The sequence below is a fragment of the Leucopleurus acutus genome (assembly GCF_964270905.1).
Source record: "Leucopleurus acutus genome assembly, chromosome: 1".
In the NCBI taxonomy this organism is placed as follows: domain Eukaryota; kingdom Metazoa; phylum Chordata; class Mammalia; order Artiodactyla; family Delphinidae; genus Leucopleurus; species Leucopleurus acutus.
The window spans coordinates 179,091,407-179,111,552 of NC_139142.1; the positions used below are offsets into that span (position 1 = coordinate 179,091,407).

General features: G+C 38.9%; 1 protein-coding gene across 1 annotated transcript in view; it reads right to left on the reverse strand.

The window, feature by feature from the left end:
• The window catches only part of PRKCQ (protein kinase C theta), a 155,957-nt gene that overhangs the window by 92,107 nt on the left and 43,704 nt on the right, over window positions 1–20,146 (reverse strand). Inside the window, exons 2-4 of the mRNA XM_082848914.1 lie at window positions 15,808–15,934; window positions 12,604–12,803; window positions 8,987–9,079 (exon numbers count right to left, since the gene is read on the reverse strand). Coding sequence (XP_082705040.1) covers window positions 8,987–9,079; window positions 12,604–12,803; window positions 15,808–15,925 — 411 coding nt within the window. The 5' untranslated portion in view covers window positions 15,926–15,934. The remainder of the gene's footprint in view (window positions 1–8,986; window positions 9,080–12,603; window positions 12,804–15,807; window positions 15,935–20,146) is intronic.

Consider the following 20,146-nt stretch of genomic DNA (forward strand, 5'->3'; position numbering starts at 1 on the left):
TATACATATATCCCCATATCTCTTCCCTCTTGCATCTCCCTCCCTCCACCCTCCCTATCCCACCCCTCTAGGTGGTCACAAAGTACTGGGCTGATCTCCCTGTGCTATGCGGCTGCTTCCTACTAGCTATCTATTTTACATTTGGTAGTGTATATATGTCCATGCCACTCTCTCACTTTGTCCCAGCTTACCGTTCCCCCTCCCTGTGTCGTCAAGTCCGTTCTCTAGTAGGTCCGCGTCTTTATTCGTCATCCTTGCGTAGGGGCCATACTAATCTTCTCTGTATTGTTCCAATTTTAGTATATGTGCTGCCAAAGTGAGCACTGTTGTTTGTAGAGTGATGGCCACTCTAAGTGGTGTGAGGTGATACCTCATTATAGTTTTGATTTCCATTTCCTAATAATTAGTGATGTTGAGAAGCTTTTCACGTGCTTCTTGGCCATCTGTATGTCTTCTTTGGAGAGATGCCTATTTAGGTCTTCTGCCCATTTTTGGATTGGGTAGTTTGTTGTTTTAATATTGAGCTGCATGAACTGTTTATATATTTTGGAGATTAATCCTGTGTCCTCTGATTTGTTTGCAAATATTTTCTCCCATTCTGAGGGTTATCTATTCGTTTTGTTTATAGTTTCCTTTGCTATACAAAAGGTTTTAAGTTCCATTAGGTCCCATTTCTTTATTTTTGTTTTTTATTTCCATTACTCTAGGAGGTGGATCAAAAAAGATCTTACTGTGATTTATGTCACAGAGCGTTCTTCGTATGCTTTCCTTTAAGAGTTTTATAGTGTCTGGTCTTACATTTAGGTCTTTAATCTATTTTGAGTTTATTTTTGTGTATGGTGTCAGGCAGTGTTCTAATTTCATTCTTTTACATGTAGCTGTCCAGTTTTCCCAGCACCACTTATTGAAGAGGCTGTCTTTTCTCCATTGTATATCCTTGCCTCCTTTGTCACAGATTAGTTGACCATAGGTGCGTGGCTTTATCTCTGGGCTTTCCATCCTGTTCCATTGATCTATTTCTGTTTTTGTGCCAGCACCATACTGTCTTGATTACTGTAGCTTTGTAGTATAGTCTGAAGTCAGGGAGTCTGATTCCTCCAGCTCCGTTTTTTTCCCCTCAGGACTGCTTTAGCTATTCGGGGTCTTTTGTGTCTCCATACAAATTTTAAGATTTTTTTTTTCTAGTTCTGTAAAAAAATGCCACTGGTAATTTGACAGGGATTGCATTGAATCTGCAGATTGCTCTGGGTAGTATAGTCATTTTCACAATATTGATTCTTCCAATCCAAGAACATGGTATATCTCTTCAACTGTTTGTGTCATCTTTGATTTCTTTCATCAGTGTCTTATAGTTTTCTGAGTATAGGTCATTTACCTCCTTAGGTAGGTTTATTCCTAGGTATTTTATTCTTTTTGTTGCAATGGTGAATGGGATTGTTTCCTTCATTTCTCTTTCTGATCTTTTGTTGTTAGTGTTTAGGAATGCAAGAGATTTCTGTGCATTAATTTTGTATCCTGCAACTTTACCAAAATCATTGATTAGCTCTAGCAGTTTTCTGGTGGCATCTTAAGGATTCTCTATGTATAGTATCATGTCATCTGCAAACAGTGACAGTTTTACTTCTTCTTTTCCAATTTGTAATCCTTTTATTTCTTTTTCTTCTCTGATTGCCGTGGCTAGGACTTCCAAAACTATGTTGAATAACAGTGGCGAGAGTGGACATCCTTGTCTTGTTCCTTATCTTAGAGGAAATACTTTCAGTTTTTCGCCATCAAGAATGATGTTGGGTGTGGGTTTGTCATATATGGCCTTTATTATGCTGAGGTAGGTTCCCTCTATGCCCACTTTCTGGAGAGTTTTTATCATAAATGGGTGTTGAATTTTGTCACAAAGCTTTTTCTGCATCTACTGAGATGATCATATGGTTTTTATTCTTCAGTTTGTTAATATGGTGTATCTGATGAATTTGTGTATATTAAAGAATCCTTACATCCCTAGGATAAATCCCACTTGATCATGGTGTATGATCCTTCTAATGTGTTGTTGGATTCTGTTTGCTAATATTTTGTTGAGGATTTTTGCATCTAAATTCATCAGTGATATGGGTCTGTAATTTTCTGTTTTTGTAGTATCTCTGTCTGGTTTTGGTATCAGGGTGATGGTGGCCTTGTAGAATGAGTTTGGGAGTGTTCCTTCCTCTGCAATTTTTTGGAAGAGTTTGAGAAGGATGGGTGTTAGCTCTTCTCTAAATCATTGACAGAATTCACCTGTGAAGCCATCTGGTCCTGGACTTCTGTTTGTTGGAAAATTTTTAATCACAGTTTCAATTTCACTACTTGTGATTGGTCTGTTCATATTTTCCATTTCTTCCTGGTTCAGTCTTGGAAGGTTATACCTTTCTAAGAATTTGTCCATTTTTTCTAGGTTGTCCATTATATTGGCATAGAGTTGCTTGTAGTAGTCTTTTATGATGTTTTGTATTTCTGAGGTGTCTGTTGTAACTTCTTTTCCATTTCTAATTTTATTGATTTGAGTCCTCTCCCTCTTTTTCTTGATGAGTCTGGCTAAAGGTTTATCAATTTTGTTTATCTTCTCAGAGAATCAGGTTTCAGTTTTATTGATCTTTTCTATTGTTTTCTTTTTTTCTATTTCATTTATTTCTGCTCTGATCTTTATGATTTCTTTCCTTCTACTACCTTTGGGTTTTGTTCTTCTTTCTCTAGTTCCTTTAGGTGTAAGGTTAGATTGAGATTTTTCTTGTTTCTTGAGGTAAGCTTGTATAGCTATAAACTTCCCTCTTAGAACTGCTTTTGCTGCATCCCATAGGTTTTGGATTGTCATGTTTTCATTGTCATTTGTCTCTAGGTAGTTTTTGATTTCCTTTTTGATGTCTTCAGTGATCTCTTTGGTATTTAGTAATGTATGTTTAGCCTCCATGAGTTTGTGTTTTTTACCTTTTTTTCCCTGTAATTAATTTATAGTCTCATAGCATTGTGGTCAGAAAAGATGGTTGATATGATTTCAATTTTCTTAAATTTACTGAGGCTTGATTTGTGACCCAAGATGTGATCTAACCTGGAGAATGTTCCGTGCACACTTGAGAAGAAAGTGTAATCTGTTGTTTTGGGATGGAATGTCCTATAAATATCAATTAAATATATCTGGTCTGTTGTGTCATTTAAAGCTTGTGTTTCCTTATTAATTTTCTGTTTGGAGGATCTGTCCGTTGGTGTGAGTGAGGTGTTAAAGTCCCCCACTATTATTGTGTTTCTGTCAATTTCCTCTTTTACAGCAGTTAGCAGTTGCCTTATGTATTGAGGAGCTCTTATGTTGGGTGCACATATATTTATAATTGTTATATCTTCTTCTTGGATTGATCCCTTGATCATTATGTAGTGTCCTTCCTTGTCTCTTGTAACATTCTTTAAAGTCTATTTTATCTGATATGAGTATTGCTACTCCAGCTTTCTTTTGATTTCCATTTGCATGGAATCTCTTTTTCCATCCCCTCACTTTCAGTCTGTATGTGTCCCTAGGTCTGAAGTGGGTCTCTTGTAGACGGCATATATATGGGTCTTGTTTTTGTATCAATTCAGTAAGCCTGTGTCTTTTGGTTGGAGCATTTAATCCATTCACGTTTAAGGTAATTATCGATATGTATGTTCCTATTACCATTTTCTTAATTGTTATGGGTTTGTTTTTGTAGGTCCTTTTCTTCTCTTGTGTTTCCCACTTAGAGAAGTTCCTTTAGCACTTGTTGTAGAGCTGGTTTGGTGGTGCTGAATTCTCTTAGCTTTTGCTTGTCTGTAAAGCTTTTGAGTTCTGCATCGAATCTGAATGAGATCCTTGCTGGGTAGAGTAATCTTGGTTGTAGGTTCTTCCCTTTCATCACTTCAAATATATCATGCCACTCCCTTCTGGCTTGTAGAGTTTCCACTGAGAAATCAGCTGTTAACCTTATGGGAGTTCCCTTGTATGTTATTTGTCATTTTTCCCTTGTTGCTTTCAATAATTTTTGTCTTTAATTTTTGTCAATTTGATTACTATGTGTCTTGGTGTGTTTCTCCTTGAGTTTATCCAGCCTGGGACTCTCTGTGCTTCCTGCACTTGGGTGGGTATTTCCTTTCCCATGTTAGGGAAGTTTTTGACTATAATCTCTTCAAATATTTTCTCGGGTCCTTTCTGTCTTCTCCTTCTGGGACCCCTATAATGCAAATGCTGTTGCGTTTAATGTTGTCCCAGAGGTCTGTTAGGCTGTATTCATTTCTTTTCATTTTTTCTTTATTCTGTTCCGTGGCAGTGAATTCTCCCATTCTGTCTTCCAGGTCACTTATTTGTTCTTATGCCTCAGTTATTCCACTATTGATTCCTGCTAGTTTATTTTTCATTTCAGTTATTGTATTGTTCATCTGTTTGTTTGCTCTTTAATTCGTCTAGGTGTTTGTTCCTTAATTTTTCTAGGTCTTTGTTAAACATCTCTTGCATTCTCTCGATCTTTGCCTCCATTCTTTTTCTAAGGCCCTGGATTATCTTCACTGTGATTATTCTGAATTCCTTTTCTGGAAGGTTGGCTACCTCCACTTCATTTAGTTGTTTTTCTGGGGTTTTATCTTGTTCCTTCATCTGGTACATAGTCCTCTGCCTTTTCATTTTGTCTATCTTTCTGTGAATTGGTTTTCATTCCACAGGCTGCAGAACTGTAGTTATTCTTGCTTCTGCTGTCTGCCCTCTCCTAAGTACTTCTTAAGGTTGGTACAATACGAAGCATCTTACCTTAATTCCATAACAGGATTATCAGAGGGTGTATTGTTATAGGATTGGAACCATGAGGCTGGATTACTGGCTTGACCCTTCACTCCTCTTTCATGACACTGAGCTATATCCTCTTTCAATTTTTAAAAACAAAAGTCAGAACATTCAAGGTATTTACCAGCCTCTCCTATTCACTGTCAATGATGATTCAGCCAGAAAAGGCAGGAAGCAGCAAATACTTTACCTGTAATTCTAGAGAATAACGTGGTTACTGACAGTAAGTTGGAAACGACATTTTTTTTAAGGTCCCAGGATGCTTTGTATCTGGTTGTTTATGGACAAGAAAAAGTAGGAGGGAGCTGGCCAGACTTCTGAAGACAAAAGAACTTTGGGAAGTTGTTTATGCTCTGGTTCCTGAGGCCCACAGTAATCAGAGGCACCAGCCATAGATTACACAGGTCAATGTGGAAAGGGCCAGAGATGAACAGATCACTGCAATTAAAAAAAAAAAAAATGTAATCCTGGATGTTACCTAGTCACCTACATCAAACCATCGCATTCACATTTCTTCAGTTCACCCTGGGCTCTGGATATTGGTGAAGGTACTTTGGGTAGTAACTGTCCACAGTGCCCAACACCCAAATGACATCTTCCCAAAAGACTGGTAGAATTCCGAGAATACCAGTGAGACTATCAGCCCTGGCTGAAGCCCAGGCCCAAAGAAACCACACAACAGCAAGGCAGTCGTGGTTTAATAGCACGATGGAAACTCTAGCATGTGAGAGAGTGTGACATGGCGAACAAGAAAGAAATAACAAAAATAATCATCATCACTAAAACAAGGGTAATGAACTTAATGATTATAGTTCCTACAACCACGATTTTAAATAGCTTGAAGATTCTTGGATGACTTATTCTATTTATTTTTTCCAAATACAATAAATGGAGGTTTAGCGAGAATAAGGGGCTCATGTTTCACAAATGAAAAGAGTTCACAATATTTAAACTAAATTATTTCCATCCTGGCTAAGCCATGGCAGAGACTGGACAACACACTTGAGGCAAATGTTCCTGCCAAAGTACTTTAATTTCCCCACCCCTTAGAGTGGCCAGGCTAGAAACATACTGGGTGGACAAAGGTGGGGCATGGAGGTGGAGACCTCTCCCCCAGGATGCAGCCTAGTCTCAGGACTCATTTTAGGACAAAAGTCTTCTCCACAGAGCTCCACAGGTCTGTTTTACGGAAACTCCAAACTTCCAGATAAAAAGCCTTCCTAATAAAGAGCTCCTTAGATAGGGCCGAATATTTTGCCTAATACTTCATTAGGCAATTTAAGTCTTTTTATTAGGAACTGGGTCAGAAATAAACTAGGCTTGGTGAATAAGGGATTAAATTTAGGGTCACTAAGGCAACTGCCTTCTTCTTCAAGTTCTGGTTTAAGTGTAGAGATCAATTTACAACTTGGGACTGGCATGGTAGGCCATTTGTCAGTAAGATTTGACTCATTTTTATTTTGGTCCAGATGTAATAAAATAAAATAAAACATAAAATTACTTTTAAATTCAGGGATGGAAGTGGATTATTCTGGGAACCCTATCTGTATTACTGTAAAACAATTTTATATATATATATATATATATATATAATTACGTAAAAATTATATATAGTCTAATACATAAACTATTATATAATAGTACAGACTACATATAACTATATATTTATAAATATAAAATAGTCTGTATTAGAATATAACATTGTACATTTAAAAAATGCCAGAGAGTATTAAAAAGGAATTCATTCCCTTGCTCCTTCCTGTGATTTCCTTTATCCTCTGACCATTTCAATCATTACAAGAAAGTAAATGTATAAAAGCTCAGAATTTTAAACATTCTCCTTGTATTTACTGTTTATTTCTGAAGTAATTTGGTCTTCTGTTTGTTTATTGGCTTGAATAAGTGCGTTGGTTTTTGTATGTTTGGTTATTTCTTTTATAGTAATGGCGCCCAATCTATTTATTTAATCTGTCACTTGTTTGTAGTCAGTTAAATCACAAATATTTCCTGGCCAGCTATGAGCAAATTGTTGTGCTGAATGGTCTAAAGAACTATGAGACATCACCCCTAATTCTGAATGGCTAATAGCCCAGTCAGGAAGACACGGCACTCACACAAAGAATAGACTTGTTGATAAGTACACACCCATATTTTTTAGGAGGTAGGAAAAGGAATTACAAAAGAGGCCATGAACAGGCAGCTGAAAAATTAAGAGGAAAACTTGAATAATATTACATCAAGCAATCCAAGAAAGGATGGGTTTCTCAGCGTTGACTGAAACAGAGATGTCAAGGGAATTGAAGGTTAAGACACATGCATTTGTTTTGAGGATTTGTTCTCTTGGAGAAAGCCATTTAGCAGATTGGTTGAAATATAAGCCAGACTCTTAGGGTTTAAGAATTGACAGAGTAGTGAAGAAACAGGGACTGATACATTAAACTACTGTCTCAAGAAATGTGTCAGGGAAGGAAAGGAAAGAACAACTCATGGAGTTTAAAACATTTAAAAAATTTTTCTTTTCAGGTTGGAGAAGATGGCTTAATTATGTATGTCTTGGCAATGAGGCAGAAACCAAAGAAAGACAGAGAAGTTGAAGGTGCCAGAGTGGAAGTGTGACTGATGTTACAGAGCTGCTAGGGGTGAGAGCCAGGAGACCAAGAAAGGGAGAGACTTTCTCCGAGGCAGAAGAGCAGGAAGAGATGCAGGACGAAGCAGCTGAATCCTAAAGTGCAGAGACACACAGAAGACGTAGTGTCTCCCAACTACACTGGAGGTAAAGCCAACCTCCAAGAGTAAGAGAAGATAAAGACACCTTCAGAAACCAAGGAGTATGGGCATGTTTGGAATAGCCACTGTGTGGGAACCAAAAGAAAATAAAAGGAATTTCTAAATGCCAGAGTGAGTCCAACTGAACAGTTCAACAAACATTCATCGAGTACCTCCTACGTACTCAATGAAATAGGAATATGAATGAAATCATGCCATTTGCAGCAACATGGCCAGACCTAGAGATGATCGTACTAAGAGAAGTAAGCCAGACAGAGAAAAGACAAATATCACATGACATCGCTTATATGTGGAATCTAAAGAAAAAGAAAGACACAAATGAACTTATTTACAAAACAGAAATAGACCCACAGACATAGAAAACAAACTTACGGGTTACCAAAAGGGAAGGGGGTGGAGGGATAAAAATAGGAATTTGGGCTTAACATATTCACACTATTATATATAAAACAGATAACCCACAAGGACCTACTGTATAATACAGGGAACTATACCCAATATTTTGTAATAACCTGTAAGGGAAAAAGATCTGAAAAAGAAAGTATATATTGGGTTGGTCAAAAAGTTCGTTTGGGTTTTTGTGCAACTCCTTACGGAAAAACGTGAATAAACTTTTTGCCCAACCATATATACACATGTGTGTGTGTGTGCGTGTGTGTGTGTGTGTGTGTGCGTGTGATGTATATAAAATAGATATATATATCTGAATAACTTTAATGTACACCTGAAACTAACACAACATCGCAAATCAACTATACTTTAATAAAAAAAAGATTTTAGGAGTAGTAACATTTGATCCATTGACACAGCACTTTGACAACAGGATATAAACGCAACAGGAAGAACTGACGGGCTATCACAGGCACCAAGCACACTGCCTGTGAATGTAACTTCTGTGAACGGCATCTGTGTGTGAGATGGAAGTGAAACTCTTTAGTGATGCATTTTTTCCCTCCTTGTTCCTAAAAGGATTTGAGGTGACTAACTTGAAGCATTAGTATTTTGCTACTATAGTGTTATAGAAAATATTTATTGGTTTCTTATTTATTTTGTATTCTACTGATGGTGTGACAACTTGTTATATCACATCATTTATACACAGTGTGTACACACAGAGCAACACATTAGCAGAGCCTTTGGTGTTTACATTAAATTCCCAAATGAAAATACAGACAGACTAGAAAAGCACTGGGCATATGAATTCACACCATTTAAAAACGAATGCTATAAATGTTTTCTATTTCTATGTGGATCTGGCCCCATAGAGTGTATATTCAACTCATGCTTGAGCACCACTGGGAATTTTAAGAAAATTCCTTGTGCTTCTATCTTCTTTGCTCTCAGAAAAGCAAAGTGAAATAAGTTGCAAAGGAGAGGAGACATGCCCGCCACACCCCCAAACAGGAATAAGAAATGCCACTTGCCACTCATTTCCAGAAAGTATCTTGCGTTCATTAGCATTCGGCCTTGAGGTTTCAGCTCTAACTGGTGTAAGGAAGGAAAGAAACAAGGGTCAGAATGTGACACAAGTGCTGAGTTGAATGACATCACAACGGGCGGGTTTGGTGATGGCAGGAGATCCCCAGCGCAGGGCCCACCCCTGTTCCCTTTCACTTAACTTACCCATATTATCATCAGACTAGCACAGCATCCGTGAACATAGGCTTTCTTTTATTAAAACACCTCAGCAACTACCTAATTTGACTTGGAGACCAAAACTTCCTTAAGGAAGAAACCAAATTCTAAAACAGATTCTATGTGACTTCCTTGCCCTGCGCTACAGCTTATCTTAAGAGTTGTAATAGGGTAGATTCATATCTTGATGCTGACAAAAGAATCATGGAGGCTGGGGACTAGCTCACTTGGAGAACAAGTAGGTTCCCTTTGGAAGGAAAGAGAAATCCTGCTTTGAGGATGCCTGAATACACTTGCCCCTAGGTTAATCGGGTATTAAATGGGAGTGGCCTTTTTCTTTCACACAGAGAGCCTGTTTCCTTTGGAAAGTGCTGGAAATTTTCACACTGCTAAGGGAAATTTTAATTAGATTGGTAGAGGAAGGGATTTAAAAAAACGTATTTCAGGACTTCCCTGGTGGCGCCGAGGTTAAGAATCCACCTGCCAATGAAGCAGACACGAGTTTGAGCCCTGATCCGGGAAGATCTCACATGCCGCGGAGCAACAAAGCCCGTGTGCCACAGCTACTGGCCTGCGTTCTGCAGCCCGTGACCCACAACTACTGAGCCCGCGTGCTGCAACTATTGAAGCCCACGCGCCTAGAGCCCGTGCTCCGCGACAAGAGAAGCCACCTCAATGAGAAGCCCACGCGCCGCAACGAAGAGTAGCCCCTGCTCACTGCAACTAGAGAAAGCCCGCGCACGGCAACGAAGACCCAACACAGCCAAAAAGAAAATATAAACAAATAAATAAATTTAAAAATATATATACACATATATATATTTCAGTATCATTATGTAGAAGGGATGATGCAGGAAATCATGTGATGTGACATAAGGGGGAAAATGGCAAATCTGACACGACCTGACCACTACTGATTATATAGTAAACTGTAACAATGTACTATACATATGCTAAAAAGAATACGAAGGTGAACTGCAGGGCACTGCCGATCATTACATCCAGGGGTAACTAGAATAACTGAAAAATAGTAAGAAGGGTCTGGTCAAAGTCAGGACTGAATATGAATCATGGCTAAATAATTCAAGGTCATGGTGACCTTGTGCCTGTCACCAGACCTTTAAAGATCTCGGAGAACTGACATAATAGTGATGTCGATGTTACAGCATCACTACTATTAGAATTTTATGATGTGACAAGCCTGTACTGCTTGGTTATCTACACATTCTCATGCAAGCTTAAATAGATTAATGAAAAGAGAAGTGCTTTTGACAACAAGTATATACACCATTATTTTCTGGTTTATGGAATAATAAATAAGGAGGCAAAAATGAAGCTAGAAGAGCAAGGGAACAGGGGGTCAGTCCCAAAGGAAGTGGCAAAAATTGGTACCAGGTGACTGCAACCAATATTACCAATATTCAATACCGATATTCAGGAATTAGCGGTGATGGAGGAAATTAAACCAGTTAGCTGCTGGAAGAACAACATTCACAGAAAGTGACAGTCCATTATGTTTTTGAGAGTGAACAGGAGATAACCGCACCAACAGGGAAAATCTTGGGAAAGCAGAAGGAAAAATCTTAATGTTTGGAAACTGGATGGTGTTTATGGAAGTGAGAGGCAATTCTGAGAAAATCATTTTTGGTTTTTTTTAAATAGAGAAGCTAATTTTAAGAAAGCACACTGCAATAGAAGCAAGGGAAACTATAAGTCCAAAGCAACCTGTTGACCTTTAAACATTATAAATAAAAGTGAACTAACAAATAACCCTGAAAACAGCAAAGGTGGAAAATGTAAGAAGGTTGCTAGTAGTTAAATGAGGATCCAAGGGCTTATGTCGCAAAAAGTGTAAAAAGTCTGATAAGGATAAAAATCAAAGAAAGTTGAGGCAAGAAATCAAATGCAACTTTAAGAAATACAAACAGAAAAGCAACTTGTTTGTCAGTGATGCTTAACAAAAGAATTTTTAAAATAGTTATCCTCTCATTAATTGAAACGGAAATCAAATAGCCTGCTACTTAAAAAATTAGAGATTTGGTGACTCTTCCCTTTTTTTAAAAAAATGGGGCAGAAAGTGGAAAATAAATGGGAATAGGGGAAAAAACTGAGGAAAACTTTCTCCAGTTTCTCTCTTCTTTCTCTGAGCCTAGCCAAATGCTCCCATGATTCAGTTGTACCTACAGCCTCACCCCCTCACCTACCGGGTTTGTATAAACCTTTAACACTAAGTCACATACCTGTGACATTATCCACTTATTTAAACTCTTCCTACTTGTATAACTAGCTACCCAAGAGGAATTCTGCTGAATGCGGAAGTTCTCAACAGACACACTGAACTAAGTTATCTAAACACATCTAAGCATAGGGAGCTTTAAGAAAAAATCTTGATATATCTTTATCTTTAAAGATTACTTTAGTGATACAAGCAAAGATACATGTACTTTCCTAAAAAGTACCCTTTTTTTCAGGTCAAAAATACGTAATTGACACAAAAATCTAGGTTTTAGGCTTGTATCATTCCCATTTTGAAACCTGCGACCTGAAGATCTTTTGGCTGGAGTTCTTAAGAACCTGCACAAAGCAGAAAGGTAAGAATCTCCTTTGCATAAATGATACAGACATGTGAAAACACTCTCTGGGTTTCAGACCATGTAAAAGCAGTTTTTACTAGTATATTTTCTTCAATCTTTGTACCCCAGAAATTTTCACTAGAATTTGTTATGCTTTCATATTTTACTTCTCCCTTTAACTTTCTAAACATTTGCTACCAAAGTAGTTATAATCTAAGTTTTCGAAAACTTGCTGTGGTGACACGGATTGTGTATAATGTACTTTTTAGAGTAAAGTAAGCTAAGTGAACAAATCATGGCTAAAAAAAAAAATTATAGGGATTGAGATATCAAACATTAAACGGATCTTTGCTCTCTCTTCTCACTTATCCACCCATCATCTTATCTAAAATATTTTATCAAGATATCACATAGGTTCCTAGATATCTTGATATCTACGTGACACCTTGATAAATAGGCCACAGGTAGGTTCCCAAGTTATGGAAAATTTGTGATATTTCCAAGCTTACTTTAACAGTTATAAATAAGTCAATAACAGTTCTTCATAGCCTAAGAGACCTTCTTCCCCTTACATAAGAATCAAAGAGATCTGAGTAAACCAGTACGTTCTAAGACTGCAATGAATAATCATCATTATTATCAAGCCACCCATGAGTCCGTGGTAGGGAGTCAGTTTACTTAAGGCCAGTGTATCATACCTTCAGGATGACACTGAAATCTTGAGCTAGTCTTCAACTACTATGGTTCTTAGCACTTAATGGAATATACACTTAAAATAAAGCTCACAGCTTGGCTATTTACCCATATTTCTGTCTTCCCATTGTTTTTCCTACATCTCTCGGCCAGGGAGTAGAGCTCCACAGTTGTTTCGGATATTAGGTCCACATTTTTGCCCTTTACGATGATCTGCATTACTCTTCCCTTGTTGATATGGGCGTCAAAAGTGCTGTCCCAGGGAGGGTACATGGTTGGCTTTTTCTGGATGTACATCTGCCCATTCTCTAGGAACAGAAAGATATGTTCTCATTACTCCCTTAACCAGCCCTGGGAAATAATTCAACTCAACAGTGACACCTATTCCCTCTGCTCTCCGGGATATATCAGTCTGTTGGGAGAACAAAAATAACACGTAAAGGAATTAAGAGATTGATCTGAAAGATACAGGGGCATAATTTCAGGCTTACAATGAGTGCTCCTTTAAAAAGATATTTAAAACTTTTCCATTTGACATAAATACACTAAGAGGCAAAACCTTTAAAACATCATGAGCCGTTATTTCCTTCCCTCATTTGCAAATGAGGATATATTTTACATAAGCCATGCACCCTAAGCAAAAATTAACAAGTATTCCGGAGGGGTGGTGGTCCCCATCCCCAGAGCCAGTGAAGCCGGCTGTAGACCTGCAGGCCGGTGGGGGTCTTGGAAATGGTTAGTAACAGGAGCCAAGGTCAGGATGATATAGTTTAAGGGAACTTCCCCAGAACCACCAGGCGACTGGACTTACTCGTGGGATTAAGCAGTGTTGTCCTATCTTTCATCCATATTGGATTTTCCATAGTAATTGTTCTTTAATCATTTCAGGAGCGGAAAACTGCAGCTGTATTTCAGTGTGTGTTTCTTGTGATCATAAGCACACAAAGTGGCAGATTTAGCAACGCAGAGATGTTGATAAAGCAAAAGGAAAAATTCACTTAAAACAGGGCAACAAAGCAGTTCTGAATCCTGATTCTCTCCGGCGCATGATGCTAAAAGCAGAACAGGCATTTGTTAAATTATTCTTCGGGAGGTATACAAGGATTTGAAGAAGCTGAGACTTCAAATTTTAGGTAAACCTGGCTATTAGTGGTATAAACTCTGACAGTGTTGAGCGCGGAATAGGAAGGGGAAGATTTTTGTGTCTCGTTTAAAAGAAATTTAACTCAGGATCGGACTATAAGAAAAAGCAACGGCAATATTAGTGATCGGAGTAACGTTTTACTTCCACAGGCTTGAAGCCACCCCTCATAATTCCTTTAGTTCCTCCCAAGCGCAACCATTCTCCACACCCCGAAAAAGGACAGAAATTCCCACGGCAAGGCATTTTTTACACCTTCATTCAGTAATGTTTGCAATCACTTAAAAAGAGAACCAGAACTCAGGCTCCTATCTATTTAAAGTGGGTTTTGCCATTTTCAAAGGCTCCCAGACGGACAGCACTGTGTCCTGTTTGTCCCTGTTCTACTGCTTTACGTAAAATGCAGCCTCACACCCCCAAGACTGAAATGTGCTTAAACTCTAGAGAAGTAATATTTGAATGATCAAGTTCAGAGTGATTTCTTTGCCGAACAAAACTACAACAAAATCGACACCCCAAACCTCTAAACTCCACAGCCTAACCTTTTGGAAAAACCAAGTCTTTTTCGACACGTTCTCTGGATCCACACGGCTGATTAGACTAAGTTCAAAGGCAAGGCCAAAAGAAGAAGAAATTTTAGAAAGGCTCTCAAGAGGCAAATGTCAGCGAGAGCTGTGGTTGTAAAGGGAACTGGATCCCGGGGACATTAAGTCGAAAGCAGCTTTGAAAAACTCAGACATTGCACACTTCAAAGATTTTGGTGACCTTTGGAAGGTCTTAGATTGGGAGCAAATGCCATTCTCACTTTTAACTAAACAGGAGAGAAACCTGGGCAGAAGGGAAATCGAGATCATCAGACAGTCTTCCCCGCTTTCATGTGCTCACGGGGTCTGGAAGGCTGAAGTCAGTCAACCACAGAGCAGAAGTCTTAGAAGGGAGAGAAAAGCCAACACACCAGGATTTGAAACCCCAGGGTTCTGAGCTGGAAACATCTAGCTGGAGGTTCTCAGCTGCAAAATCAGGTTCCTCTTGCACCTGTGAATGTCACCCCCTTAAAGGACTATTTTTTTTGAGGACTTCGGTCTCTCTCCACCTGCCTCTCCAGCCCCAATCCTTCTCTCTCCCCACTACCCTGCTTTAATGTCTTCATTTCACATGACTTACTACATGGTATTTTTCTTTCTTGCCTATCTTCCTCTGCTAGGAAAGAAGCTCTAGAGGAAAGGCACGTATTCTGACCCAGTATACAGTAGGTGCTCCATAAATGCTTTCTCTGTAAACGAACTATAATGGCTCCTATTGTTACTGGGACTCTGCATTGGTGGCAATCAGACTTCCCTACGAAGTCTCTGTGAAAACCAGAATGTGTGTAGGAAGGCAGTGAAGCTGGAAAAATCATGGGATGTAAACTTCCTCCCGCCTTTTTTTTTTTTTAAAGAAAGTCCATGAGAATCTTAAAATACAGAGGCAGGGATCAGGGAGGGTGGGAACAGTTGAAGTGATCATGGAGAGATTCCAGACAGAATAATTCTTTTAATGGAATGATTTAAACCCACAAAGGAATCCGGGAAGACTGTCACTCTCTCCCCCTCACCATGAACTTCTCATAAATATTTAAATTTGACAAAATATGAGTATTCTTTCACTCAACCAGGGTTCTAGTAAACACAGAAGTTAAGTTTTCTGTAATTTGGACTCTAAGCGCTAATCATATATTCTTTGTACTATTCATCTGAGCTTGGCCAAAGAAGCAGTAAACCATCTTTGGGGTTAATTCTAAGATTATGCAGACTTTATCTATAATCATTGACAACAACCAGACTTAACACCACCACGTTTTACTTCAGCTCATTAAAGTAGATTTTTTTTTCCCCCGTTAACTCTTCACAATAATGTCCTCAACTCATTTCTCCTTTCCTTTGTTTATGTGGAAGATGGGACCATGAAACATTGTAGAACATGAGGCAGGAGACCAGGTCTAGCTCAGAGGCTGTTACTAAGCCCATATGCCTTTGAGAAAGCACCTGGCTTCCCCGGGCATCAGTTTCCTGAGCTGGAAAATTAGGCTGCGCCAGATGACCTTGAAGATCCCAGAAAACCTTGCTTCCCAGTTCATAGCAGGGTCTTCCTCCTCCTCTCCCACCCCACCTACACCACCCACTCAAGCTTACCTGATTCAACATATTCTTTGACAAGCACAGCACAGTAAGGGTTAACGGCCTCTCCCTGGCACGGCTGGCAGGACCCACAGTCAAAGTTGGACAAACCAATTCGAAGAAACGGTGACATGGCCGCTCCCTGAAAAGCGACAAAAGACAGAAGCTGTTTGGGGGCTGTAAAATATATTATTGTGGGTGTCCCACCCCCACTGAACCAGTGCTTTATCTCTGACAGCCAGAGCCTGAAATGGCTCAACTATCCATTCAAACAAATGTTTTACTTCCCCTTCTGCACAGTACACTATTGGGCTCACCCCAAACCACAGACTGACGAGCCAAAGAAAGTGGCGTTCAGGACTTCAGCGTTATTGAACCTTGTCAGTTAGACCTAAGCTCCACTCTTAATCGAATAGAGTTTTATTTAATAGTTGCAGAGAGAAGCAGAGGCTTTCCAACATTTTACTTCTTCTGTCAATATTATTCAAGAAGGTACCCAGGAAACAACACGCAGTAATAAGAAAATGAGTTTACAAACAGTGCGTCTATTTTAGTCACACCAGTTGAACATGACACCACGAAATTCTTACATGGGCTATTTATGTGTGTGATGGAATTGGCTCTAGATATTTATTTAGCAGCTGATCTCTGTTTAGTTGAGACACACATACACACATATAGATATAGATATAGATAAATTAAGCTCTTGAATATTACAAACCACTTAAAAACCCTAAATCACTGACCACCGTAAAATACCACTTCACTGTGGAAGGAGAAACAAAGTCCTTCGTAAAAGCCAAAAAAGAACTAATAATTACACTTTCCCGGAGATATCGGTGAAAATCATCGTAGTGTTGGCTACAAATTCCAGAATTTTCCAGTCTGATTCTTCACCTGTTGTTCCTTCCTTGTCTTTGTTTTGTCCATTTACTTCAACCCTTTTTTGAACCTACTTTTCCAGGAGGTTCCATGAATCTGAAACTATTGCCTGGTATTCAGTGATAGAGTTACGTCTTTGCTTCCTCTTTCTCTTGAAACAATTTTGCCTCACGAATTTTCCCCTTCTTACGCAAGCCAAAGATATCAAGAAGAAAGCATTAGCCATCTTTCCTACCTTTTTGTGAAGGAAGAAAACTACTCAGAGTAACAGGATCCCAGGTGTGAGAATCAACGACACAACTGGAAATCTTGGGCCCATAACCCTGAATCCGACAGAGCCATAAAAGATTGCCAGTCCTCTGGAATGCCGGCAGCCTGGGTATTTTTTGAACAAACAGAGAGACAAATTAGGGGCTCTTGATCACTGCTGTTAATTTCATGGAGGTTAAGAGAGTCCCAATTTCCTGCAGTTCAGCAGGTTTAACTAAAGGAGATGGTTATGGAATCACCATGATTTGTCAGGAGTTCTTAGCCTTGGAAACACATTCTGTATATGTCCCTCTTCTGAATTAGCAGCTAGATGACTTCCAGATTTGTCTTTAGGGGGCCCCCTTCCCCCTCTGAGCTTAGAACTCTTGGGCAGAAGCCTGGCTAAGAACTGAGAATTCTCCAGAGAAAACTTTGAGACCCCCATTCCTGGACCACGTAGATCTTTCAGACAAATCTATATTCCTCCACTAATCAGGAACAATCACCAAGAACCAGCATCATTTATGCGAGTATTTACCACGTGTGGACTTTCTGAAGATTTCCTTAACACAAGTGAAGGTAAGTAATTAATTCTGACTTGAGCCTCGAGGGATCACTGACTCATAAAGTCCGAGTTACAACCACTCTGACCTTTACTGATGGATGTGTCACTCTGCTATTTCCAGGCTGGGTTCAGAATTAGGCAACAGCAGCTCAACATGCACCTGGGAAAATCTGTCTGGGGAACATACTGAAAGGTCTAGTGTCCCCAGGGGTTCTATCACAGTAAGGAACAGAGTTACTGCAAAACCCCCTCCCCCAACAGGGCTGGCTTAGACATCAACTGACTTCCTATCCACAGCCATCCTGATTCCCTTGCCAGTTCACCAGACTCGCCTTCCCTATCCCCTCACCCAATAGCATTTTGATGATCTGCCCAATGCATCCATCTGTCTGGTAGCCAAGCCACGGTCTTTCTAAAGGTCTAGTCACAGTGACATTTTGACATTTAGAAAGCAGAACTGGCATCTGTGTGCTTAACCTCACACGTTGTTCAATAAAGCCTCGAGCTCAGGGGCTGCCTTTTAAAGGCAAAAGGTAGCATTTTATTGCTGAGCTGCCCAGAATCTTTTCCCCTTCTGTAACAGTAATAGGCAATCATCATGAAATGAAGAAAATACACAGAATTGGTAAAACACTCCTCATAGTTCCACCGACAGAAGCAAATCATGGTTACTATTTTAATGGATTTTCTCTAGTCTATGGTTTTGTTTTATATGCTGTGCTCATACTGTGTGTATGAGATTGTATCTGACTTTTAACTTTTACCAAAAAAATTGTCCAAGCTACTATGTCATCTCTGTAAGCATCCTTTGAATTCTTACATGACAGCCCACTGAGGGACAGCTCCATCATCTGCTTTACTGAAGTCTTATAGTTCCACATTTAGATTGTGTCCAGTTTTTCCATAATAGAAATAATGCTGTGATGAGCTCCTTTTACATTTTTTTTAATTTAGGAAGAATGCATCAAACTAGATCACCAGACAATTCCAATATTACTAGATCAGACAATATCACTATGTGTGAGGTCATACACACTTAAAGAAAATAACAAAATGCAAAGGCAAAGACTTAAGGAAAATATCTACGGTAAATGCAACAGAAAATAAGTTAGCATCATTCTTATATAATAAGCATACACAAATGTATAGGAAAAAAAAAAACCCCAAAACCACTACCCATGACCCAACTAAATAAGTGGCAATGACACAAACTACACAAAATACAAAAAACATACTCGTAACTAGTTTGTAGGAAAATGTTCAGCCTTGTGAGCAATTTAAGATGTCCAAAACAAAGCAGGAGACTATATAATTGCATTTATATGACATTCTTGAAAAGACAAAACTATGTGGAGAAAAGAAGCAGTGGTTACCAGTGGTTTGGGTAGGGGACAGGGTATGATTATAAAAGGGTGACACGAGCAGGTTCTGGGGGAAGATCCAACTGTTCTAGAGCCGGATTGTGGTGGTAGTCACAGAAATCTAGACTTAAATTCACAGAAGGATGCACCCAAAACAAAGGTCAATTTTGCCATATGATAATTTAAAAGCCAAAATTAAGAAATATGCCACTGGCATTCCAAGGCATAGATTATAAATTCAGAGGTTATATAAAGAATATACATTAGGAAACTGAGAATTCATATAATAAAATATTAAACTAAAATCTGAAGTAATCCAGCACAGTTTCAGTTTACTAAAGGGAAATGGTTAGAGCCGTAAGAAAACACCTTTTACTCTGTAGTATGTAAGGTCTCCTGAAATTTTGCATTTTGGTGCAAACAGCTGAGAAAAAAATAGCATTGGAACTTGATAATGCATTCTCTTTGAGGATCCATTAATATTCAATTCAATTTAATAATATCATTTTATAATAATAAAATATTATAAAAATAATTTTATTATATTTTATATCAATATCAATATAATTATTAATATTAATATAATAATAAATATTATTATTATTTTAAAACAATAATATTATTTTACCTGTGCAATTAGCAAATATTTTAGAAACGCTCTTACCTAACACTGGCAAGGACAACATGCATCATACACTTCCATACAATGCTGTGTGAGCGTAAATTTGTTGAACACTCATGTGTGTATGTACCAATATATGTATATGTATGTATATACATGCAAATCTCAAGAGCCTAGAAGATGCGTAACACGCACATGAGGATGAAATTAACATAACAGAATTTTGTGGGCTGGTTTTTTGTGCGCAGAGCTGATGGTAGAGGAGAAGGGGTGCTAAAATAGAAAGGAAAATTACTTGTGTACAGAAATACACGCACTGGAATCGCATCTCTCAGGACTGTCTTCCCCCAGTCTCTCTGTGGAGTGTGGATTTCATAATCTCTTTCTTGCCAATCACAGTAGCCTCGCCCTGTACAGCAAACAATGTGTGCAGTAAGACTGACTGGCCAGCTCAGGCTGTTCCGGCAACACACGGGTCCCTCTACGGACCGCTCGTCCGAGGAATAAAAGCACACATCCAGTCTCTCCTGGACAGCTCCCGGGGACCCCCCAACCTGCCAGGTGCGAAAGGAACTCACTGTCTTGCCTTTGGAATCTTCCTCTTCTTCTGTTTTACCAGCTCAGTGACTGGGACCATGACTCCCAGCCTAGCACCCTGCTTAGACATCACCCTTT